Consider the following 25,476-nt stretch of genomic DNA (forward strand, 5'->3'; position numbering starts at 1 on the left):
CAGAGTATAAAAATACGTTGTATTCGAGTTTTGTTTCCGACAAAAACGCGAATAAACACGTGTGCGCAATGCTTATACAGTCGTGGTAATATGGAAACAAAATATGTATTTAATATTGTAGCACTAGGGAGTGTATAAATGCGAGTTCGCAAATTGTACAGACTAAGTCTATGGCAAAGGATACCGACATGCTCTGATTGGTTTAAGCCTTGGCATCTTTTTGGCAATGTTTTGCCTAAAAGATGCCATACCGAAATATATTTTTATAAAAATAAATAAAATTTGTGAATTTATCTCCCCCCCCCTATTTTTTACGGTTCACATGTAATATTAATCTGGGACACATATACAGCAGAAAAGATCAAATCCTGAAACCTAAATTCAGGAAATATAAAAATTACAATTTATTAAAAATATTTTTTGTGTGTGTTTCATCTGAATATTATTTTGATATAACTAAAAAAATTAGCTACGAAATCACATATTCCGTTAAAGCTTACATATTTATACGTTTTGGGCATTAAGTAATCGTCTCCTCATATGTAGTTGATGGAAAAGTAACAAACGTTCAGCAACAAGTTTCAATGATTGCATAAATTATCTAATAAAGGCACGAAAATCATAAAAAAATAAGAGTTATTTAATGGCTGCATCATATGTTGAGTCATTACTTCCATTTAGTTTTTATACTTCTGTGCATAAACAACATTAGTTAATTGTATTACTAGTATTATTAGTAATATTTATTATTATTATTAATTAGTATTAGTAGTATCACTAGTGATCTTTAGAGAAAACAATTATATTAATAAAAATTAGATCGTGTTGATATTCACTCGCATCTTCCCTAAAACTAATGAAAGGTACAAGGTTTGAGCCAAATAAAAGAAAACTGCACTATTATGAGTGCAAAACATTGCCAAAAAAATGCCAAGGCTTAAACCAATCAGAGCACGTCTGTATCCTTTGGCATAGACTTAGTCTGTACAATTTGCGAACTCGCTGTATAAACCAGATAAGTAAAGCAATGAAAAATATTAATGTAAAACATATTAAAAAATATTTTTTATTTATTAAAAAATTGGAGAAAATTATTAAAAAATATTTTTTACCAATTAAAAATATTTCTGATGTTAATATTCCTGAAAAGTTTAAGTTTTAACGTGGTGTAATTTTGTGTGCCAAGATAAACAAAGACATCAGAGAAAAAGACAAAAATTCTGATAAATTTTTAATTAAAAATCTAATTAAAATTTTGAAACATTTTCCTGGGCGAACTTCTACTACCCAAAATGTCGTGACTACACAACATTTTTTTTTAAACGAAAGTATTGTAATTTTCGAAAAATTTGATTTTGATGAATCCATGTTTTAGACCCTCCCCCCTGAGCACAAAAAAACAAATTTTTGGCTTTATGTTGTAAAGTTTCGATCCAATAAAAGGTAGCGTTATGATCAAATTCTTTATTTACAGCTTTATTACATAAATTTACAGTTCATCATCTAGGTTAAATGAGTTCTAGGTTAAATGATTCTTATTCGACACAACAAGGATAGTTCCTCGAATTCTTTCGGAGAAACCTCCCTAGGAACAGCTAGCCGACTCTTTAGCGTTCTCGCAAACAGGCCGTAGCTCCAGGGATCCACGGAATCTTTTCGGGTGGAATTCTAGTCGGATACTCCGCTTCTGCCTCAGTGTCCACAATTCTTCTTCCCTTCCAATCTCGTCGCACTTTTATCCTGTTCCCACCCTCATTCACATCGGACCATTTTCCCGGTTATCCAATAATCGTTCAGCAACAACTTCACCGGTCTAACGTCGACCGTGGGAATCCGTTGGGGAGCCACCCTCCACAATGTAAAGAATGCAGGTTTACATCTGTTTCAAATACAATGCAGGGGGTTCCTTATCTGGACTCGCACTAATTGCCCAGATGTCCTTACTTTAAAGGGGTTGACCACCTGGCACTTCTGGAAGCACTTACGCTGCGGTAGGGCGTCGCCATTGCAGCTACTGCTGCCTGGATGCTAATTATGGAGCGTGGGAAAAGAAACGTCACCATAGTCAAGCAGGGAAGAAGCTGAATCATTACAATGTCTCTCTCTGAACACGATAACCAAAATTATACGAAATTTGCAGATTTTTTTCCATGTTTTATACGAAATACATTCAAAGGAAGTATGTCTGTCAAACTTTCTAAATTCGAGTTTACACTATAACTACAGAAGAAAAAACAAAACAAAACAAGGTAAATAAAATTTTGTATAGAGATTTACCATTTAAAGTATGGATTCTCAAATTTTGCACCAAATCCGAAAAGAGATTGAACGGTTCGCAGGCCGGTCTGACACGTAATAACTCTAAAATGCAGCAATTTGGACAAATGAAATATGTTATGTGGTTTTAGTATCTAAAGAGTATATTATTATTAAATTTAATCAAATCCATCTTGACCGTCTGTCGGTCTGTTTTTCACAGGCAGGTATATGTGATCTCAAAAACCAATGACTTGAATACGTAAAATTTGATAATGATCTTATACCAATAATTGAAATTAATGTCAAACATTGGTTTTAGTCGGTCGGAGAAAAGGAATCTAAAACAAATAACTAGTCTGCTGGTACTTGTGTATTAATCACATCACAGCGATTAATCGTCAAAAATCGCAAGTTAGTTACGTAGCTATTGTTCATCAATCGCGCCCAATTACTAATGCACATTTATTGGTTTTCTTTACTTATACTATGAAACATATAACTCTCATGTGTGGGACACTAAAAATAAAAATCTGAGTACTCATGGCTTACAATTTTAAGTGCAGAAGAGAAAAAGATAATACTTTTATTAGAGAAAGAGTAAGAAAGTTTCGTGGAGATCATTCCTACCGATTTTGGTATAAATTACTACAGCAAAGGACAGTTTCTTTTTTTATAGCAAATTTCCACAGCTAGGTTGTAGTGATGACAGAATAGACGATGAAGGGTATTCAAAATAGCTTAGCCCACGAAATATTACGGAGACAGTGTCAAGAATTTCTAAGAAAAATTACTGTCGCTATAATTACATAAAAAAAAATCAAATATGATAATAATGTATACAAATCCTGGTAATATTCGAATCTATAATTACTACTAATTTATTCATATGATGCTGATGATGTCGTGTATGCGTTACCACGGAAAGGGGGTGCAGTAGCCTCTGAGTGCAAAGTCCCCTGAGCACCCGAGGGTAGAAGTCTGACTTCTAGCTCATATGAAGATGACACTCACACACTCGCTTGCATAACCCCTGTTTACGAGGGGGGGGGGCTCTTTCGCACACCTCACAGATGGAGCACAGAGTGAAAAACAGTCCTGCCCGAACCAGGACTCGAACCTAGGACGTCCAGATCACGGTGAAGACGCGCTACCCCTAGTCCAAGACCCCGGCAACTTATTCCTTTTATTTCCTTATAATATAAATGCAGGGATTTGGTTTTTATTTTATCAAAACTCAGATGTAATCACTATACGTAACATAACAATCTAACAGTGCATATTATTTAACTTTGATAGAACGCAATCTTAATCCCGTCTTTATATGGTCCAATCGATGCACATAAAAACACTCTCGTCAACAGTTTCGAACGCACATCAAGGATATCGCTATATGTATGTAGAAAGGGAAAACAAAAAGAGATTGTAGAAAACTTGCTACAATCAAGTTATGTATTAGTCTATCCAGATTTGCGCATGTATGCGTGTCCCTGGCTTCAGATTGGTTTGTCTGTTTAGTTATATTAACGTCCCGTTTTAAAGCAACACTAGAGCTATTTTGGGACGGACCTCGTCATTTTGAACTGCGGTCAGATGGCGAGGATTCAGATTGGTTGCTAGCCACGAGAAGTTGATGTCAAGTGATCCAATGCTGTCAGCGATTGTCAATATGTCATAATGGTTTTACGCTGCGCCGATGTGTAATATATATTCCAAAATGAAACTGTTGCAGCGCATTTGATGGGTGTTATGCAAACATTAATTGATTCCAATCCTTCTTAAAAATACTTTTCTAGATAGATTTAAGCATAATATTTTGCACTATTCTTCGCAAATAAAATCAAGTCACCTGTGAATTTTCCAAAAAGGCCATGGTCCTCTCCTAACTCTGCAGTTTCCGGTAGTGCTTGTCTGCATTTGAGGTTCGTTTCCCTGAAAGATGCGAAAGAAATAAGCTGTAAATTTAATAATTAAATTGAATTAAAGCACATTCGAGCGGAGAGATTAAAAATGTCTATCTTAAGGCTTTAAATGATAAGTGGGAGTTGATATCCAAGCAATTTTTATTGGGAATAAATTAGTTGCGTTTTTCTTTCATGTCTATGGAGTACAGATAAAGTATAGTAATCGTCAAAAAAATAATAATAAATAAATAAATAAAAAAATCGAATTTTAGATTTTGATGAATCTTCCCTTCAGATCTCCCTTATTATCTTTTATTATTCACTTCAGAACACATTTTCGACATTATGTCTGTCATTATGGCCACTACTAAGGAAATGTTGATTATGTTGGTATTTTTGCCTGCTTATCTGCTTATGAATGCTATAACTGAAACATGCTTTGAGCTAGATAGATAAAATTTGGTATACAGTCTCTATTCCAAATTTGTCGTTTTTAAAAAAATTTTAAATGAAATCTGTGAAAAAGTTTTCAGTCGGTACTTTCGCATGCATTTGAATGTAATAACTCAAAAACCCATTGATTTAAATAAATGAAATTTGGTACATCTTGCGGCTACAATTGTAATTCTACGCCAAATGCTGTTTTTTTTGGATACTTGTGTGTTAATCGCATGCCAGGGATTAATCGCCAAAGATTGCCCTCTAGATTAAGTAAAAATGCTATATTCATACCTAACATTATTTGCTAAAGCCATTCAAGGTATTCTCTGCCTGATCTAAGACCTAAAATTTTAGGATATCACCTTCATTAGAGAACAAGCGAAAAAATTTTTTTTTGGGGGGGGGCACTACTTTCCTTGATTGATTTTGAAAATTAAATTCCATTCAAAAATGTGTTGACATTCAAAATCTTTGAAATTACGCCTTTGATTTGAATTCAGTTGTGCCGCAAATGATTGAATTCAATTGCTATTTTTCAAATCCTTCTTGGACACTCACGTTTAAAATTTCAGACCTCTTCTTTGTACGGTATGATCATCAGGGACATATACATTAGCAAAACAGTTTGGAATCACTTTGCAATTCACTGACAAAGTGGCGGCCACTTTATTTCGGTTACAATCCTGTGTTATGCTGTAAAAATGTCCAATTTTTGTATGATTGACATACAAAAATTGAATACAGCAAATCTCAGTGCCGTGTAGAGGAATTCCTTGAGTAAGTAAGTGGGTATTTGCTATGAGTTCAGTTACAAGCCCAGATTATAGAAGAGGCATTGCAAGCAGCTGTCTAGGAGCCTCTAGAATTTTTTTTGGATTGTTTAAAGAGTAATTTAACTTTGCACTTTCCTTTCATTTAATAAATAACAAGCCTTCAAATTAAAATGAAGAGTCATTAAAATTTCGGTCTTAGATTTATTTTTTCATGTTTTCAAATTCACCCGCGGCTTTGCCGAATTTTTTATGTAGTTGGCTGGCTGACTCGTATAAAGCTCTGGAAAACTTTACGGTAGAGTATGTAGATTATGTTATAAAAGTTTCATAAACTGTTTTCGCGTTTTGTTTCAAATTACTTCCAAATTAAAATATATAATGTCGCAAAAGGAAAATCTGCACCTTGTCAGTGTGGTTCAGAAGTAAAGTACGCGCTTGGAAAGCACAAGGTCGGAGGTTCGAATCCCAGCCAAGTCGTATTAATTTAAAGATTGAACTATAATTTGAATTTCTCATTCATTTGTTAAATGTTCTAGGACTTTCTATAATCTTCTTTATAATTCTAGTTTATTCTGTAAAGTATAAACTAGATAAATAATATAAAGTCTGAATTCCACAAGCAGTGGAGTCAGTTCTTCGCTTACATGTTACGAGCTGCTTAAAGCTAATAAACTTGATGTAGTGTTACTTTGTGACTTATTATTCTTTGCATCTTCATGACAATATATATACTCGAAAAACACCGAAACTAAATGTTTGGAAGGTGAGCTGCAATTAAAAGTTCATATAATTAATTCAATAAATAATTCAATTTAAGTTTAACATAACATTTTGCAGTTGAAAATGATTATTTAAAGATTAAATTCAAATCTATGAAATGTAAGATGGTTTAAATGTTGATGCAAAGAAAAGAGTCACAAATTTTGTCTAAGTACCCCCACCGGGCTTAATCTGGCCCTGCTCAGTTATAATTAAGAAGTTACAGAACATTTGATGAAATTAATATACAGAGGAAAAAGTAATTTTCAAGAATACAACGTTTAACTATTATGTATGAGCTCATAAGTTTCTCAAAGCTAAAAGCTTTTGTTTTTCTTGAAGTGCAAACAAACAGGAAAGCAAATCTCACCCGTCGAGTTCTGCTGTTTCGATGTAGCAGAGTCCGTTTGGTTCACTCGTCGACAGCAGTAGGAGATCTGCCTGCGAAAAGAGTGCTTTAGAACAGAACACAAAAATGCCTCGGAACACCAGAGCTTAGAATACATATGATATGAAAAGATTTAATGTCAAAAGTGAATAATTATTTAAGAAAATATTCTGTTTTAAAAAGGTACGTTTTTATTAACCGTACTAAAAAGAAGATATTTTTTGGGCCGAAAACTAGGAGATCAGAACAAAAATCGTAAAAGTAGGTGGCGCTGATTGAAATACTTTAATTAAATTGGAATTTTAATCACATTCATGATGAATGTTAAAAATTTAATTTACACTTAGGATTTTTTTTTATAATATTGATAGTAACTTAATGTATTTAATGTATTGTTTTAAAAGACTCGAACTTTTACGATTTTTGTTTTGATTTCTATATTTTCAATTAAAAAACTCAGCTACTACTTTTTAAAATTTTTATTATTGAATAAGAATTAAACTTGAATATTTCAATTTTAGCATACTAATGAAAACACTTATCAGTTGCTCATAATTTCCATATGTGCTGTCACTTACACGCCGCAGTTCATATTAAAAATTATTACAAACTTTTCTTATTATAAAATCTTCTTTTGTATTGATATTTTAGACATCCTATATAGAGAAGAGTTAATTGTGTCTTATAAGAAGCATAAAAATCTGCTCAAATTTACATTTACTTTTAAAATCTTCTTTCAAAAAAAATTTTTTTTTTTGTTTCTTATTTTTTATTCAGATATTCAGCAGAAAAATACGTATTACTCTGCTGAAATACGAAACTGATACCAAAAAGAATCTCTTTTACAAATACACATGCCAAAGATAGAAACTGCACAAAGTAAAAAAAAATGTTTTAGTGAAAAAGGACGCCATTATTAGCATATTCGCGACGAAAAAAAAAAACGTTATAAAAATTATCTCATGCAAAAATAAAATGATAAAAAAAGTGATTTTTCGAATTTTATTTCATTGTTTTTGCATATTTGAATTAAAATATACATATTAAATTCTTTCATATTAGATTTTCATTTTTCACCGTCTTTCATACTTGATTCTCATTTTTCATTATCTCTCATAATTGATTCATATTTATCATTATCTTTCATAATTGATTCTCATTTTTCATTATCTCTCATAATTGATTCATATTTATCATTATCTTTCATAATTGATTTTCATTTTTCATTATCTTTCATAATTGATTTACATTTTTTATTATCTCTCATAATTGATTCATATTTATCATTATCTTTCATAATTGATTTACATTTTTCATTATCTTATCATTCATAATTGATTCCTATTTATCATTATCTTTCATAATTGATTCATATTTATCATTATTTTTCATATTTAATTGACGTTTTTCATCGTTTTTTAGATTTAATTTTCATTTTTTACTGTCTTTCAGACTTAATTCTCATTTTTCTTTGTCTTTCATATTCATTTGATTTACCACCTTTTCTCATTTTTTTCTGGTTTTTGTAAATTGAAATATAAAACAAAAGATACCAGTACTGTACTAGAAAATCAGAAGCATTCCCATTCTGATTTAATCGGTAAACTAAACCATTCAATCATCAAAGCTGTAAATGATTAAAAAAACATTTCTGGCTACAGGAAATTATGACGCCATAGGTTTAGAGACAAGATGAAAACTACCGACACCGGAAAAGTGTTGCAATTTCTACGGCTAAATTTTATGTATACAGGAAATAGAGACAATGTTAAATGAGGGAATCTAATCAATCTATGACATGCTAAATACCTACAGCTATTAAATTAAAGGTCTATAAAAACATTATTCTGAGGAAGAATGATAAAAGAAAAGTGCCGACTCACAGCTACGAACTGGTCGTTTTCCATGCGTATGATGTCCCCCACCTGTACTCTGTACCACCTCTCCTCTAGAAGGCGGCCTTCCCGGAGCACTTTGGACTCCCGATTGTTGACCTGGCTGTCACTGCGATGGCGTTGCTGAAATATGTACACAAATGAAATTGAAGTCTGAGCAGCAATTCATCGCTAATCTCCATTTACATTGGAGCATTTTGGACACCTTATTTTCGAGTAGTAGAAACCCTAATTTGACAAAGAACTAAAGTTTTTGTAACAAGAATTATCAAAATTCCTAATTTAAGCGTTGCATTTTCTTATTATTACGATTAAATACACGTGAAATTATTGTTGATTAACCCTTTGACAATTCCCCGGGGGCATCTCGAAATAAGAAGCTTCCGGCATGGTGGTTGGTTCTCACCACCCTGGAGGGTACATGAAAAGGTGGAGGTCTGGCTCCTCCCATCGATGATAGGACGTACTTCCTTCGGGAAGGGTTGTACTGTGGCCGGTGATGGCTCTTAGGACTCAACCACAGTTCCCGCCAGTATTGCTGTTGCGATGGTCCGGTCATTTAATATTATTTATCCATGTGCCTTGGGGTGGGTCGGAGAGTCAGTGATATGACTAACTCTTTGCCAAATTTAGTTGTGAATCTGGTACGAATCTACACTTTAAATGTCAATTCTATGTACCAAATTTTATCTATCCGATAGTATTGTGCTCATTTGTATTCGGGAAGTCAGACAGACATGCTTCCTTTTAATAGATTCCGCTCAAAATTTGATAAAAATGCACATTTAAAAAAAAAAATAAAAATCAGATACCAAATTTCATCTACCTAGACAAAACGTTTTTGAGTTATCGTGCTCATAGACAGACAGACATCAACAGACATCATTCCAAAAATGTGTTTTTTGGACTCAAGGAGGTTTTAAAACTTTGAGATCCGTCAAATTCTCGAGTTTTAATTTGTTGACAAGTATTTGCTCTTAATACTTACTTCGTACATGAGAAAGCAACTAGAGTTAATAACAAAATAAATGAGAGAAAGAAACGTCATTATAAAAGTAATTCTACATTGTCTCATACAAGATACATAAACAAACTCCAAAATTACTTTAAAGCATTGCATTCTGCATGCATCATGTTAGTATTATTTGACTCCTTTCGACTCCTACTTAGGCAACAGAATCGCCAAACTGTGCGATGAAAAGACAATTCTGGCACCCATACTATAAAACCAATCTCGTTGTAAACCTAAAGATATTTTAACAATGTGATATTTCAATTTGCTTGTATCGTAATAGAAAATATTGTAATCGTCCAAAAGAGGGTCATAGATTTTGACAAATATCCGCGCTTCAGAACACTCCAAGTTTGAAAAATACATCTTTTGAATTATGTCTGTCTGTCTGTGAACATGATAACTCAAAAATAATTTAAACTAGACGGATGATATCTGTTTTATAGTCATTGCACCACATTTATAGATTTTCGTCAGATTTTAAACGAAATCTATTCAGAGAAAATTGTCTGTCTGTCTGTCTTTTCGAGTGCATGCGAATAGAACAGACACCAAATGCAAACAGCTAGAAGAATAAAATATGGCGCATAATTTTAATATCTAATATATGGTTTTGTATTAAAATTTGAACCAAATTCGTCAAAATGTTGACAGTCTGTCGATCTTGTTTGCATGTGAAACATGTTAACTCATATAGGTACAGTGGTGGCCAAACGTGTGGACATTTTTTGAAAGTTTCATGTTTTTCAACTTTGCGTGCTTGTAGAACATATTAATTTTCACTTAAATACAAATGTTTATATATCAAATTGAAGGTAATTTAATGTAGGGTTTAATGACAAAAACAGTATTACAATATCTGTATTACAAACAAAGTTGCGCTAATTTTAGTAAGATGTATCTTAAATTTGCATTTTTTTAAAGTGATACTTACACAATCAATACTTAGTAGGATAACCCTTATTCTTTGACAGCTACACAGCGTATTTTCATCGAGTGAACGAGTGTTTAGAGTTCATCTTTCGGAATAACATGGTGCCAAGAATCAATTATAGATTCAATAAATTGTCTTTTATTGGATGGACGTCTTTGTCGTACAAGAATTTTCAAACGTCGCCACAAATTTTCAATTGGATTGAGATCAGGATTGTTTCCTGGCCATGGCAATACATATATGCCTTTATTTTGAAACCATGCTTTGCATACTTTTGCTGTGTGGCATGGAGCTGAATCCTGCTGAAAAATAAATGGTGCTTTGTTGGGGAAGAAATCCCTGATGGAAGGTATCAATTTTGGTTCCAGACAGTTTCGATGTATTTTTTTGGAATTCAGGATGCCATCAATCACTTCAATTCGGCGCACACCATCTGCAGACATACATGCCCAAATCATGGCATTTGTTGTTTTTATAGTTGCTTCAATGCAATCAGGATGAAGCGTTTCACCTACTCTACGTCTCACGTATTTTCTACCATCGCTACCAAAGAGCGATATTTTAGTCTCATCGCTCCAGATTACTTACTTCCATTGATTTTCTGACCATTTAATGTGTTCTTTTGCCCATTTAACTCGTTTTTCGCGTTGCTTTTGATTTAAATAAGGTTTTTTCCTTAGAATTCTAGCTTGTAGTCCAAATCCTGATAACCTTCTTATTGTTCTTGAACTTACTGCAATACCCGATGCACTCATTTCACATCTAATGGCCTGATGAAATTTTTCTATCTTGAAGGCATAGCCGTTTAATTTTTCTATCGGCAGTAGCACTTGTGCATTTTTTTCGGCCTGATTTGGCCTTATATCCCACTGATTTCGTTTTCTCGTAACGTAAACAGAACTTTCGTACACCAGAACAAGTCACTGAACCACCAACTTGTCTTGCAATTTCAGCATAAGAGAGGCCATTTTCTCTCAATATGACAATTCGGCTTCTTTTTGTAGATGTCCAATCAGTTCTTCTTATTGGTGACATTGTTTAAAATTAGTTTAATTAAAAAAAAGGACTTAAAATATTCAAAAACAGCAGTACTCTATTTAATTTTACTAGTATGCATTCCGCAAAATATTTCCACAACAATAACTCTTTTACCATCCAAATAATCTAAACTATAGTTACAGACATTTGATTGGTCCTCAGAACAGTTTTGTGATTGGCTAGTACGCTTTTATTACAAAACATGTCATTATTCAAAACGATTTGTGTTTGTTTGTTCTACTAAAATAAGCGTAACTTTTTTTTGTAATACAGATATTGTAATACTGTTTTTGTTATTAAATTCTACATTAAATTACCTTCAATTTGATATATAAACATTTGTATTTAAGTGAAAATTAATATATTCTACAAGCACGCAAAGTTGAAAAACATGAAACTTTCAAAAAATGTCCACACTTTTGGCCACCACTGTATGTGATTTCGTTACCAAAACCGTTGTTCTATTTTAAATTTAAATTATATTGTCGAAAAAAAGTGCTCAAAATGCATAATTGGTTTTTTTTTTACTATAATACATAACACGAAAGGCTCAAGATTGAGGTTCTGGAAATAAAAATCTGAGTACTTCTGGCTTTCTCGAACTTATTCAAGATTCATAATTTTTATGTAGAGGAGAGGAAAGTAAATAATATTTTATCAGGAAGTTCACAAGTATTCAATGATATTTAAAAATATGACAGCAAAAGTATCACATTTTGTATTTTCAAATCATTTTAAAAGTCAAAAATTGGAGATTATTCAAAATTATTCAAATTTTGTTTAAGCCATCCTACCTGTTTAGTTTAAAGTTGTATATTTTCGTAAGCCAACTTTAGCGAAAATGCATAGTAATATCTTTAATTTGATTTATTAACTAAATCTATCTATAATTATTTCTATCCAGATTTTCAATAAGAACAGCGAATTCATTTTAAAATACTTACTTTCCATATCTGATCACACCGCATACAAATGATAAAAATCGAAATATGGTAACCCTATTCAATTCATTTGAAAATCTATTAGTTTTAAGATAGGCGACTACATTAAAAAGTCGATTTTAATTTTTGCGAAATTATGAATTTTTTTATTTAATATTCTTAATGTTTAAACAAGTGTCTTCATAAAATAGTTAGAGTTTTGTTTCTAGATCTATTTTTTGTGAAGTTACACTCATTTTTTTCTTTGCATTTGCACGCGCTTTAATGCTGTTTTACGTCTTTGTATTCTATTTTCTCAAATATAGAATATGATAGAATTTACTTATGGAAAACTTCACAAATTAAAATCTGATGCATATTTTTTGTTCAAATAAATTATTTTGGTACAATGATTGTTCAAATCTGGTATAATATTTCTGCAGATTTTGAACTAGAGAGTAAATAATCTATTCATTTAGAAATATTTAATGGTTACCTTAATGCTTCACACTGTGAAAAAAAATTTGAAAATTTCATGTTATTTAAAGGCAAATATTTAAAGAATGGGCAGAAATACAGCTTAGTTTTTAGTTCGGGAAATGAACAATATATTCCTTAACCCTTTCTAGGGACGTGGGAAGTATGCTTCCCACCAAATTTATCAATCTTCGTATGAATTTAGGTAGGCTGGCATAAGTTCTGACAAATTTTTTTATAAAGACAGAAACTTAGATGCTTTAGTTCTTTATTTTACACAAAATGATGCGTCTTGATTTGATACTTAATTAATAATTAACCAAATTAATGAATGAATCAAATAAAATTTATCTAATAAGCTAAATGAATCCCTTTTCTTATTCTAATTGCAAGCCTAAAAATATTTTAACATAATATGACTAGAAAAAAATGGCCCTTTAAAGGGTTAAGATATCTGCAAAATTTTAAGCAAATGATTTGACAAATTTCTAAATTAGAAAATTTTTGCTTTATACTTCTGTTTAGCAAAACATTCTTTCCAATTTTTAAAAAAACTTTTGGCACTTAAGTGGTATATTTTGTTTCCATAGAGTTTTTTCTTCAATCTTTTTATGTAAATATTGGAATATACAACAGTTTTCGAATGTTTTTCAAAAAAATTCCCCCCCGAATATAATTACATACCTAGGAGTAATACATTTATAACAAATATTTTGTATGCATGTCTCCCTGTAACTACTAATAGATCAGGGAAAATTTATTCAAATGACAAAATGGAGACTCCATTTCTAGGAAGTTAATCATCGTAATAACATATTCCATGACAAACTAAAATACATTTTTCACACTGTTACAATGAATATCGATAGTGGTTCTCTATCTACTTACAAAATCGTCTATGGCATCTTTGAGGGCTGTCACCGTCAATACAACGGCAAGAGGCACGGCTGTAGTTACGGCTGTTAGGGACGATATCTGAGGTATCAGCTGTCAAAAAGAAAGGAATATTACTCGTAGAAATTTGATTCGGGGGAATTATTAACAATGAGTTTTCACAATACAAAAGATATAAATTCAAAGGTACAACAATAACTATTATAACAACTTAAATTGATCAATTATCAATTGCAGACTATCCCTTTGCTATGCTTTGCTATAGTATTTAAAATAGCGTTGCTGTCACTAACCTGACATTAAGTGTGACTTCAAAAACGAAGATTATGTATGAACTTGAGTTTGACGTGAGACTGTGGTGTATCGGTGAATAAAGTGAAGAAATTACAGTTGGCTTTTGAGTGTTTTATTAATTATGATATTGAAATATGATGTAGAGTTTTGAGAATAGTGTAAATCTCGGCGATGTATATTTTGAGCAAAACGCCGCTATCCTTCGAGAATCTTCTAATATCTACGCATTTGTTGTGCTTCACAGGAAAGACTGTTTGACCTGGAATTACCACAGGAAATATTAGTTAGAATTTCAATTAATTAAAAATTAAACGACAGTTTCGTATTTTCTGAGATAACTCCAGAAAATCTTATTGCACATATGAGATTTTTATACCATCTTAAAATTAAAAACAAAAAAAGTCTTTTTAATGATATTTGTTAAAACTGCCATTCAACTTTATCTCCTGCTACTCCAACAACTTAAAAATAACACAACATGTAAATTAAAATATCATAACATGCACAATTTTCAACAACAGATTTCATTTTTGCATTGTAATTTAACCCATTTTTTTATGGCTTCGTTAGATGTTTAATCGCTTGATTCTCTTTCACTGTTGAAAATTAAGGAAGAAAGATTCTCTCAATTATCTGCACAGTTTACTTGAGGAATCAAAATGAAATGACATACTGCAAAACACAATACGCAATTTGAAATAGATTAACCGACAATCTGTTTCACTAAAATTAAACACTAAATGTTTAATGGCGCCAGTATGTGATGGGACTTGAATTCATTATGAATGTTTATATATGTATAGAAACAAAGGACTATTAAAATAGGCTGGCTTTAATGCCGGTCACAATTTTGATGTTTGAAATACTTTGATAAGAGAATTATGAACATCAAATTTGGTATAATATACAATCAGTGTATCAGACGAATCAGCTAGTCGCCAGTGGCGGCTAGTATAGAATGCAATAACCACAACGCAGAATATTCCATCCAAGTCATTTTAAAACATAAAATATTGAAGCCAAGTCTGTTATGAAACGCAGAACAATATATCTTGATACATTCCGCAATATTGCGCTCCAAACCATATGTAGCTACTGAATATAACAATATTTCGTTTCGAGCTACGTTTTAAAAAGGAAACCGTCGTATCTAGAGCCCGTTTTCTTTCTTTTTTATTTTCTCAAGTATGAAAGATACAAGTTTGAGAACTTACCTCAAACATCAAAAGGTTCAAATTCGATTCAAAAGGTTCAAATTGAGCTCTCTGGATGAAATTTAGCGTGTGGTTTCTAATCCACGTTTGCAGATTTCTATTAAAATTTTAGAGATATCTATTCAGATGAAGTATATCTTTCTAGTGTCTGGATATAAATAAGCCCAATAACCACAAAGCGCAAAAAACGGATACATAAAATTTGTTGCATAGTTTTAGCATCTAAAGCTTAGAAATACATCAAATTTGTAACCATATTTTCCCAGAGGTTGCCTGCCTGTTGATCTGTACTAACCACAAGCATGTAAACAACACATAATAAACTGACTGCGATACCTTAAAAACGCAGTGACAAATTAAACATTTTAAATTTGACATGATTTTGCAACTGCAATTGCAGTTTTATGTCAAATTTTGCTTTCAAATGATGGAAAAGTTGTTTCCTAAACACATATTCGATTTTCAGATACTTGTGTATTAACCGCAAACCAGGTAGGCGGATTAGCACATGCCAAAAATTAAAAAAAAATCCGCAATTCGATACAGTAAAACTCTGTAAAAACATGCTAAAGATCAATATTTCGTAACTATTGTTTCCCTGAGCCGTATGCACGGATGCAGGTCCTACTCAACTTACTGAAAATAACTGCCAAAAATAGCATGCTTATAAGCTATTTCGTAACTATTGTTCGCCCAAAACATGAGGTTAAAAATACACAACTACATTTATTAAAAAGAAAACATATTTCACCTGAAGGACGAGGAGGCAAAGAAAATAGAAGTTCGCCAGCCGCTGGAACTGTTCAAACAAATTTTGAGGCACAAAAGTAACCAAGCTGTACTTGGATGTCTTGATGAAATTATTCTGAAAAAGAGCGGAAAATGTATTATTTGTAATGAAATTTGGAACAACAAAATAAAAAATTCAGTAAAAACCGTTTTCAAAAACACACTTTCATTACAGCCACAAAACATTTTTTTTTATTTTTTTATTTTCATAAATTATTTTTTTCAATTTTAGATGTGTAATTCGCTATTTCTACTGCTAGTAAAGATAAAATGTGTGTCTATGTGATGGCGCGCTATAGGCAGACGGTTTGGGCTTGAATTGACAAATTTGGCACATATTTTGGCACAAATTTGGTACACCTTGGAAGGTGGAAATGAGCCACTCGGAGTGATACTTTTTTTTTTTCTTTCACATTTCACTTAGGATTTTAATAAGTTAAAATTAACCTGGATTTTGAATTTTTTCTGCCACAACTTCCGAAAGTATTATTAAGGAGTTTAAAATGTTTTCACCATGGCTTAGTTTAAAGTAAACCTACAAATTAAATACTACAAAATTTCAAAAAATTTATTGAAAGCATGCCTTATATTAAAATAAACTCAACATGAAAATATATCATTTATATAATTATCATCAACAATGGTGCTAAGGTGAAATATTGATAGCAACAATGAAAACGATTTGAGTTTCATTTCAATTTCTATTCTTATTAATAATTTTTGAAATTTTAAATTAAAATATTTTAATTAAAAATTAAACTATATTTTGGCGCTTTTCCGCAATAACTCACAAAAATATTACTGCAAGAAATATTTTCAATACACAGTTTCAAAATTAAAATATATACACTTTTTTAATTACACGAATTTAATAATAGTGTAATTTTTTGCTAAATTTTAGCATTTATTTATTCTAACGATAGATTACTTTGTTGCCCTGAAGTTCAAACGTTTTCATTGATCTATCCAATAATTAATCACGTGATTTTCTTCCATTGTTGAAAGTCAAAGAAGGAAACCTGCTTAATATTTGTATAGTTTATGAGACAAATAAAAAACTACAGTTACAATGTAGAAAAAATTTAGAAAATCGAAGAAATTTTGCATTTTTAATAGCGCTAAGATATCACAGAGCTGGTCTCTACGAACAGAACGTATGGAGCACCGTTGAAATAACATGGTTTTATTGTTTGACTGTTTGGTGGAAACATGAACATGAAATTACATCTAGACGATTTAACTAAAATTTAACTAATATTTTCGATGAACACTGGTCCCAAAGGCAGCTAGTTGCAAATATTATTATGAAAATCTTCATTGGGTTGTACTGTGAAATAAACGCAACCTGCTGGATAATAGAAGACGACGTTTTATTCAACGAATATTTAAAATCGGATTGAGCTAGTCACTTTTACGCTATGAAATTTGGTATACGATCTCTACTCGAAATGTGTACATTCAATGAAATTTTAAATTAAATCCATGCACAGAGAGTTTCTCTTAGAGCAAATGGACATGGTAACTACAAAACATAAAAAAGCTAGATTTTTAAAAGAAAAAATTTGGTAAAAAGTTTAAATATTTAAAATACAGATCTGTATGAAATTTTGAATCAAATTCGCCAAAAATTGACTGTCTGACAATATATAAATTCGCATATATGCAAACAGGATAACTGAAAAATGATAAAGTGATAAGATAAATGAAATTTATAATAAATTAAATATATAACCAATTTAGATAAATGAAATTTGACATATGGTATTGTCACTAAAATTATAATTTTTCATCAAATTTTGAATTCAGATGGTTGACAACCTTCCTCCCCCCCCCAAAAAAAACATAAAAAACTAAATCGATTAAAAAAGTGATTTTTTTAATTGCCCAATAAATAAATTTGTCTAAAATATGAATTCTAGGGCTGATAAAATATTACAATAATATTAATACTTTGTCAGATTGATCAAGTTAGATTTATATAATTGGTCAGGTTTCAAAATATGCCATTACGTATACTTAACTATAAGAATGTTTACAAAACCAAACGTCTGCTCCGATATTGCATACAAACCTAGATACCAGGTAGTCTGGAGTCATAATATATCAATAAAAACAAATTCACAAAGTTAATAAAGTAAAAAAAAATTATTAAACTTAAAAAAATCATTAACATGTTAAAAATGTGTTGAAATGTGAAACAAAATTGCCCATCTTGCGAAATAGAGTCTTGGGATGAGCACTGCCTGGACGACAAAATATTTAAAACCGCCCTCGGATTATACAAAGAAGCCCAAAACGTAGGGATCTGAGAATAAAAATCTAATATATATTAGTTTTTATACCCTTGTTTAATGTCCATAATTTTTATGCGAGAGAGGATGGGGGGTATGACATCTTTATTAGGGAATAAACGATCAAAAATAGGAGAAACTACTAGTTTTAAATAGTTGCCATTTACACTTATTTACTCTCACTAGTTTTAAATAGTTTGTTATTCGAAATACACAAATATTTTAAAAATGTTTTTAGAATCTAAAAATCAAAAATTAGAATCTAATTGTAAATCTAATAAATTATAATCACTTTCATAAAATATTATTTATTTTTTAGCTATTTTCAAGAACTATTAAAGTATTTCATGTATTTTTTTTATTTAAACGTTTTTCTTAGAGCAAAAAACCCAATTATTTACACTAATGTAATAGCAATAGTGTAAAATTCAGATTTCTTTTCCGACATTAAAATATCATTTGAATTTTAGGTATTTTATTGAAATTTTTTCATTTATATTTTAATAATCAAACTTTAAACTTTAAGTATCCATTTTTATCAAACTTTAAATCATTTAATTTGAACTTTAATTCATTTATAATTTAACAATTCTTTCTGAAATGTGCACCTGTTTTATAAATTTGACAGAAAATCCAACCTGCCCAACATTTTTAGCAGAGATTCAATTAATAGGCAAATTATTTTTTCAATCAGCGCGCCTGCATTATCAACTGGAGCACGACACATTTTTATTAAATCAATTCATACTCATCTATGGATGTATTAAATGTTTTTCCAAAGTATATAAAAAAATAATTTTTAGTTTAAATGTCGGTAATTTCGGAAGAGAAATTAATTCATTTCCCATTAAGAAGAGATTACAAGCAATTTCAAATTCGTTCAATGTCATTCTAAACTACATGAACTTTTAAAAAATTCTACATTAAAAATCCACCCCAACCACCCAGATTATTATGTCATCAGCCACACATCGCAGGAGCACTGCGCATTGGTCATAAATCAATTTACATCCAAGAGAAGGCATTCGTGAAGATTCCTCCACCGCTTTTACGCAACAATAACCACTTGAGCCCATTTCTATCTCAATATCCATTGAGCCGCCGTGCTTTATTTGAAGAAGAGTTCTCGTGTATTTCCGGTTACGATCTCTTATAGAGAGGACTGACTCATCGAACAAATGAGCCATTAGCGTCGCTTTTCTCACCAGCGAGAGCCAGTCACCGTGCACGATGGAGGCTGTAAAAATCGGACCACTTCGTTAGCGGAGCGTGGAAGTTACTATAACGACCCGAGATGGCCAGCCAAGCGGTTAAAAGGGTATCGATGCTGATTTTAATAATGGTCGCCAATTATTGATGCCCCAACGGATTTCGGGAAGCAGCTTGGCTGATCTCGGGATTGAGTTTTTATAGGAATATCGTGAAAATGTTCGAAAACTTATAGTGGAGCGATTTACCGAGAATATATTTTTAAAAAATAACTCATAATTCCAATAAATAAAAGAATCATTTTCACTTTTATTTATTATTATTATTTTTCGCTGCTACATATATTTTTATGCAATTGATCTACATTAACATTCAAAAGTCATGTGATAGGCATGCCCAATGAAACGTTAATAAACCGAAGTTTTAATTTTTTGTATAAACATATATACATTTTAATTGTCTCAGTTTAGTCATGCTAATTTCGCATTTCAAAACAACATCAGAATTATTTTGGTATTCGTCTTATAAATACGAATCATGGTCAGATGACCAGGATAATGACTGCGTCGGCTCTTCCCTCTCATATCTTTCACTGCAAACCAGTGGAGGGGAGGGGGGGGGCATTTTACTCCGATGTATTTAGAGTGCACCAGACCCGTTAATGCAATAGTTCTTCAGCGGAGTCCGTCTGGTCACGATCTTGCAATCAGACTATCGTTGCCAGTTTAACTAAGCATATAATTAAATCAGGTTTATGTCTCATTTCAAAGAATTTATAGAGTTTATTTGGGACTAAATCTCGTACATTTGAACTATAGTCAGATGACCATATGACATATGTGTCGGCTCTATCTCTCTAATCTCCTGCGACATATCAGTACGAATCAACATTTGTGTTATTTTGGAACTGATTTTATATATTTGTACCGTCAGATGATCAGGATGATATGTACATCTCTCTTTCTTCTTTAATCTTAACATTTTTTTATTTCCTTTCGGTAAAATTCCTTCACTACATATTATGGCCACGTATATATGTATATATACCACGGCCAGGGCCGTTTAGGACACAGCCATCGCTTAGAGTTCAAAATTTCCGTTATTGGTTTCACTTACGATTAACATTTTCTTGTCCCTCTGCCTGATTGATGTCACCTTACTCTGATAGCCAGTTTCGCTGATGAAGAAAGCTGCAAAATTCTTATCACGCCAGTTTCCCAAAATTCCTTTCTTGCATTAAATGGAACAGTTCTTTCTTTTTTCATTCATTTTATCTGGAGATCAAAAGGAATGTGAAGATTTGATCCGTGCTTTTTCTTCTCAGAATTCCCCTTGCCTATCTGCGGGCTGATGTCATCTTACACTGATCGCCAATTTCAGATTAATCTTAGATAGTTTTTTTCTTTATAGAAATTTATCATAGAAGTCTTCTATATTTCCTTTCTTGCATTCTATGGAATAGCTCTTTCTTTTTGCACTCTTGGCGCAACATAGCCAAGAGTGGCTCTTGTGCCAATAAAACCAACCAACCTTCTTTTTGCACTCATCTAAGAATAAGTGGCATAAAAAGAATAGAGTGGAGTCTATTGCATGCAATGAGTGTTTTTCTCGAAGTCTTCACCATTGGCTCAGCAAGAGTAAATAGTAACAGGGAGATGGTATGTCGCATATACGATCCAGTGGTTTATGAGTTAAAATTTACCTTTTCAATTATTTATCAAGTTACTTAAAATTATACATACATTTACAGTAATTCCGTTATGGAATAGGCTTCTCCGGCGCCTTCTATCCTTGTCTATTCCGTTACCTTCCACACAAATGAGGGAAAGCTTACACCCAATATCAGATGACGCTCATCAGCGCCATCTGGAGGAATAAAATTCTGTAACATGTTTTTTTTTCTTTAGTTTTCTCATCATATTTGGTATTAAAAAGTGACATCAGAGCATTAATGCCTTATCCTCATAGCTCCTCCTAAATCTAATGTCCGAGACTTTTGCATCCTCTTCGTTGCTCTGTCACTACTCAGGATAAAAATATTTCCTATAAATATATTGCTCACTGAAGATTCGAATTATTCGTCCGTTATTTATTAAATGCATACGTGAGCTGTATTAGAATTTTGATTAGTCACCCGGCAATAAATAGGCCCCCTCCACGCTAGTTGGCGATGTAGAGCTTGGAAGTAAAGATTATATTCAAAGACGTCATATAAGGCTTTTTTATTGAATTCAGAGAAATATTGTATTACAGTAATCATGTGTAATAAATTATAATAACATAGTTAGGGTAGGTGGAATTAATGAGATAATTTGTTTTTCCTCTCCTAGACATCATCAGTAATTTTATAAGTGTAAATGACAAGAAAGGCATGTTGTCATAGAAATAAGGGATTCGTGCATTTACGTCAAATATGATAAGAATACAAAATGCATTAAGGCCCCATTTACCCTTCAGGAGCCATTAATGGGGAAAGGGTTCGAAACCGACCTATTATAATCCGGATGCCAATTACTGTCATTAATCGTGGCTGCTTTCTTACTAGGCAAACAAGGCAGTTACCTAGACCACTGAAAGATCAATTAAAGATATCAGTAATCTAGTTTATAAACAGATAAATTTATATCATGTATCAGGTGCTATATACTCTGTCCAGGCTTCTAATGACGTAAAAGCCCGAAAAAGTCTTATGCTGCAGATGCCAATTACGGTCATTAGTTGGGGCGGATTTCTAATAAGGCAACAACCTAGGCCATTAAACCTAGGCCACAGTCAATTAAAAATTTCAGTAACTTAAATCACAAAAACATAAATTTGTATCGTGCGTTACGCGCTATTTATTTTTTACATGCCTTGAATGACGAAGAGATTCGGAAAAAAAAAAAAAAAAAACACCTATTAGGCTACGGATGCCAAAGCTATCACTAGCTGTGGCGGTTTTGTAACTAAGAAATGCCTAGGCCATTGAGAGTTCAATAAAAAAATTTTAACATCCTACAAATAAATTTATAAAAAATGCAGTTTTCAATTATTTATAAAATACTAGCTTTTATCCGCGACTTTGTACGCGTGGAAATAGATTGGAATTTATGGCATCAATGGCTTTTGTTACTCCTGCGCATGCGTGTTTTTTCAACGCTAATTGGGGCAACACAAATGTATGAATTTTCACTAGTTGGGGTCACGCAATATAGATTATAAATTTTTAATTTCCTTTATTCTGTTTTATTTTTACTCAAAAGTACTTCAGAATGAATGCGAATGTTCGACTAATTAACAAAGTTTAATTTTAAATGTATCGAACACTAAGAAAATAAACAGAATTTTTTGTAACAATAGTCAAAATCATGTTAAGCCTAATCTCATTGGCGTGTGTGTGTGTGGGGGGGGAAGCCTGAAGCTTTACTCATTTGTCGATTTTTGGGGGTAAAGTTAGTTTTTAATTAATAAACAATTAACCAATCCATTAAACGGAACAAATAATAGCCTATATCCTATTCCAGACTATAATCTATCTCTCAGCTAAATTTCATCCAATTCTGTTCAGCCGTTCTGGCGTGATTGACTAACAAACATCCATCCATCCATCCACATTTATAATAGTAGTATAGATTAGGACAATATTTGTTAAGAATGATTATTATTAAAAGCACCGTTATTTAAATTAAAGAACAAAAAGGTAATTTTTAAAAAGCATATTTGATTTTGACTTATTCATTTAATTTATTATATTATAACTCAACAGAGCTGGTGAAATAATATAATTTTTAATGCTATATTTATTTGTAACTTCGAATTTTCTAGTTATTTATCATAATAATTCAATGCTTTTTGGCAAGCAAAGAACATCATTAACTAATAATGGTGATTTATTTTTTTAAAGAAACATCTTAGACTTACTTTATTTTGATATACATGCTAAAAATGAACAAAAACATTTATTTTCGCAAAGTTACAAAAATAAAAAAAAATTAAATCGACAACAAGTGGATTCAGTTAAAAGCTTGTGACATGCGAAATTAAATTGACATTTTACGAAAAAAGAATGTCTTCATAATATATACTTCATCGAACCACAAAATACCAAGAACGCCACTGCTTTGCAACACCACTGTTCCAATAGAAAAAAGAATGACCTCATAACGTGCAGTGCCTGAAACCGCAATGCACCACCTGGAGCAGATAGCACTTCTGAACTTCCTAAAACACAGATCAGAAAACCTGATCACATTACTTTCTACATTAATACCAAAATACGCCGTCTTATTTTGAAGGACCTGTTGATTTAAGAACACTCAACCCAAAAAGTGGTATGTGAGCAAAAAAAGAAGTCGTCATCACGTCCATTCAAAAGATCAACGTGCAGTCGCGATCGAAACGAAAACAACCTGCATCTCGTCTTGCGCACACCTAGCAGCGGACGCGGAGGTCACAGCGGAGTTCCTGCCAATGGAGAAAAATAAGATGAGAATTTAAAGAAAAAGACAAAAGCGAGCTAGTTATCTAAATGCTGTGTCCTTGGAAGGCCAAGCGAAGGAACCGGTCTATTTGGATGACCCGCGGAATCTGCGGCATTTCCTACTATTAGAATTCACGGAATCCGGCTCGCATTCGTCTGGTGGGGTGACTGGTTGCCTGGGCCGGACACGATGGTGTGGGCGAAAATCGTACCCACTTGCGGGTTTTTCACGAAATACTTTATCGTTTCACCCTTTAAGTTCAAGTGTGATGGAGTGCCAGAGTTGAATTTAAAGTAGGTAGGCAAGGATTTTGAAATAGAGTTTCCTACACAAAGAGTAAAATCGTATTAGATTTTTTTATAATTTAAATTGATTTCTCTTAATTATAATCATAGGCGTAACGATGGTAGGAAACGCACGGGGCATGTTATTATTTCTTCCCTCCCTTATCATATTTTGTTGTTTATGTAAGATAAACATAAATCATGGTGCTCTTTGTTATACGGGACATGTATACACACATCCCTTTGCCAATTCTCGTTGTTAAGCCACTGATTATAATATCTAGAAAGTAAATAAGGCTATAAAACACAATTTAATAAAAATGTTTAAAAAAATAACCGTCTTCGGTGACCATCTATTCCTCCATCATATTAATAACATGAATTTAGTCACGTCAAGCAATTTTGAGGAATTACGTCTTATCACATCTAGTTATACTCACACGATAAACATAGACCATTATGATTGGTTAACTAAGCACACGAAATGGTTAAATTAATTGGTGAAATCTCTCTCTTTATTGAGGATGGGGCACCGGCAAAATTTTATACAGCGATACTGTTTGGAAATAGAGGAGAGGGGTGAAAGGGAAGCTACCATATCAATAGTATATATAGCGATAATTCATCTTTCCTATGAAATAAAAATTGGCGAAATCAGTACAATGGTTGGGTTGACAGTAAAGAATGTTCAGGGAGTTTTCGGGACTTCTTTGGAACATAGGGCGTGATGGAGAACAAGAAACTGTTGATTATATATTTTGGCCTCACGAGTTTTCATAAGGAATAAATAAAAAAAATGATGAAATCGGAACAGTAGTTAGGGCTGAGGCAGATAATTCTTTGGTTTTTCTTTTTAAAAAATCTAGATGACTAAGAAAATCATATCATCATTTGCATTTGAGTCAAAATTAATGTATATTACAATTTTTTAAATATTTGAATTTGTATTTAAATCAAAATAAGTACTAATTAAAAAAATAAAAACTACTTAGACACGCTTAAACATCTTAGGTGTTTTTTCTAATATAATTGATATAATAATAATAAATATTCAGGATGGGTAATCTAATTAGAAGGTTAAAAAAATTCACAAATCAAAGGGTTGAACGAGAAACATTATTGATTTAATATGCTCGTCTTTAATATCTTAATTGAAATCTATATTAAAGTAATTTCATTTAAATATTAATCTAATTTATTTATCTTAATCGATATTAATATATTCGTGAATGACAGAATTAAAA

General features: G+C 32.0%; 1 protein-coding gene across 1 annotated transcript in view; it reads right to left on the reverse strand.

Annotated features, from left to right (window-relative positions):
• LOC129975206 (phospholipid-transporting ATPase ID-like) overlaps positions 1–25,476 on the reverse strand; it is a 147,494-nt gene that overhangs the window by 45,047 nt on the left and 76,971 nt on the right. Inside the window, exons 4-8 of the mRNA XM_056088193.1 lie at positions 15,951–16,064; positions 13,686–13,784; positions 8,405–8,539; positions 6,504–6,574; positions 4,106–4,188 (exon numbers count right to left, since the gene is read on the reverse strand). Coding sequence (XP_055944168.1) covers positions 4,106–4,188; positions 6,504–6,574; positions 8,405–8,539; positions 13,686–13,784; positions 15,951–16,064 — 502 coding nt within the window. The remainder of the gene's footprint in view (positions 1–4,105; positions 4,189–6,503; positions 6,575–8,404; positions 8,540–13,685; positions 13,785–15,950; positions 16,065–25,476) is intronic.

The sequence above is a fragment of the Argiope bruennichi genome, chromosome 7 (genome assembly GCF_947563725.1).
Source record: "Argiope bruennichi chromosome 7, qqArgBrue1.1, whole genome shotgun sequence".
NCBI lineage: Eukaryota > Metazoa > Arthropoda > Arachnida > Araneae > Araneidae > Argiope > Argiope bruennichi.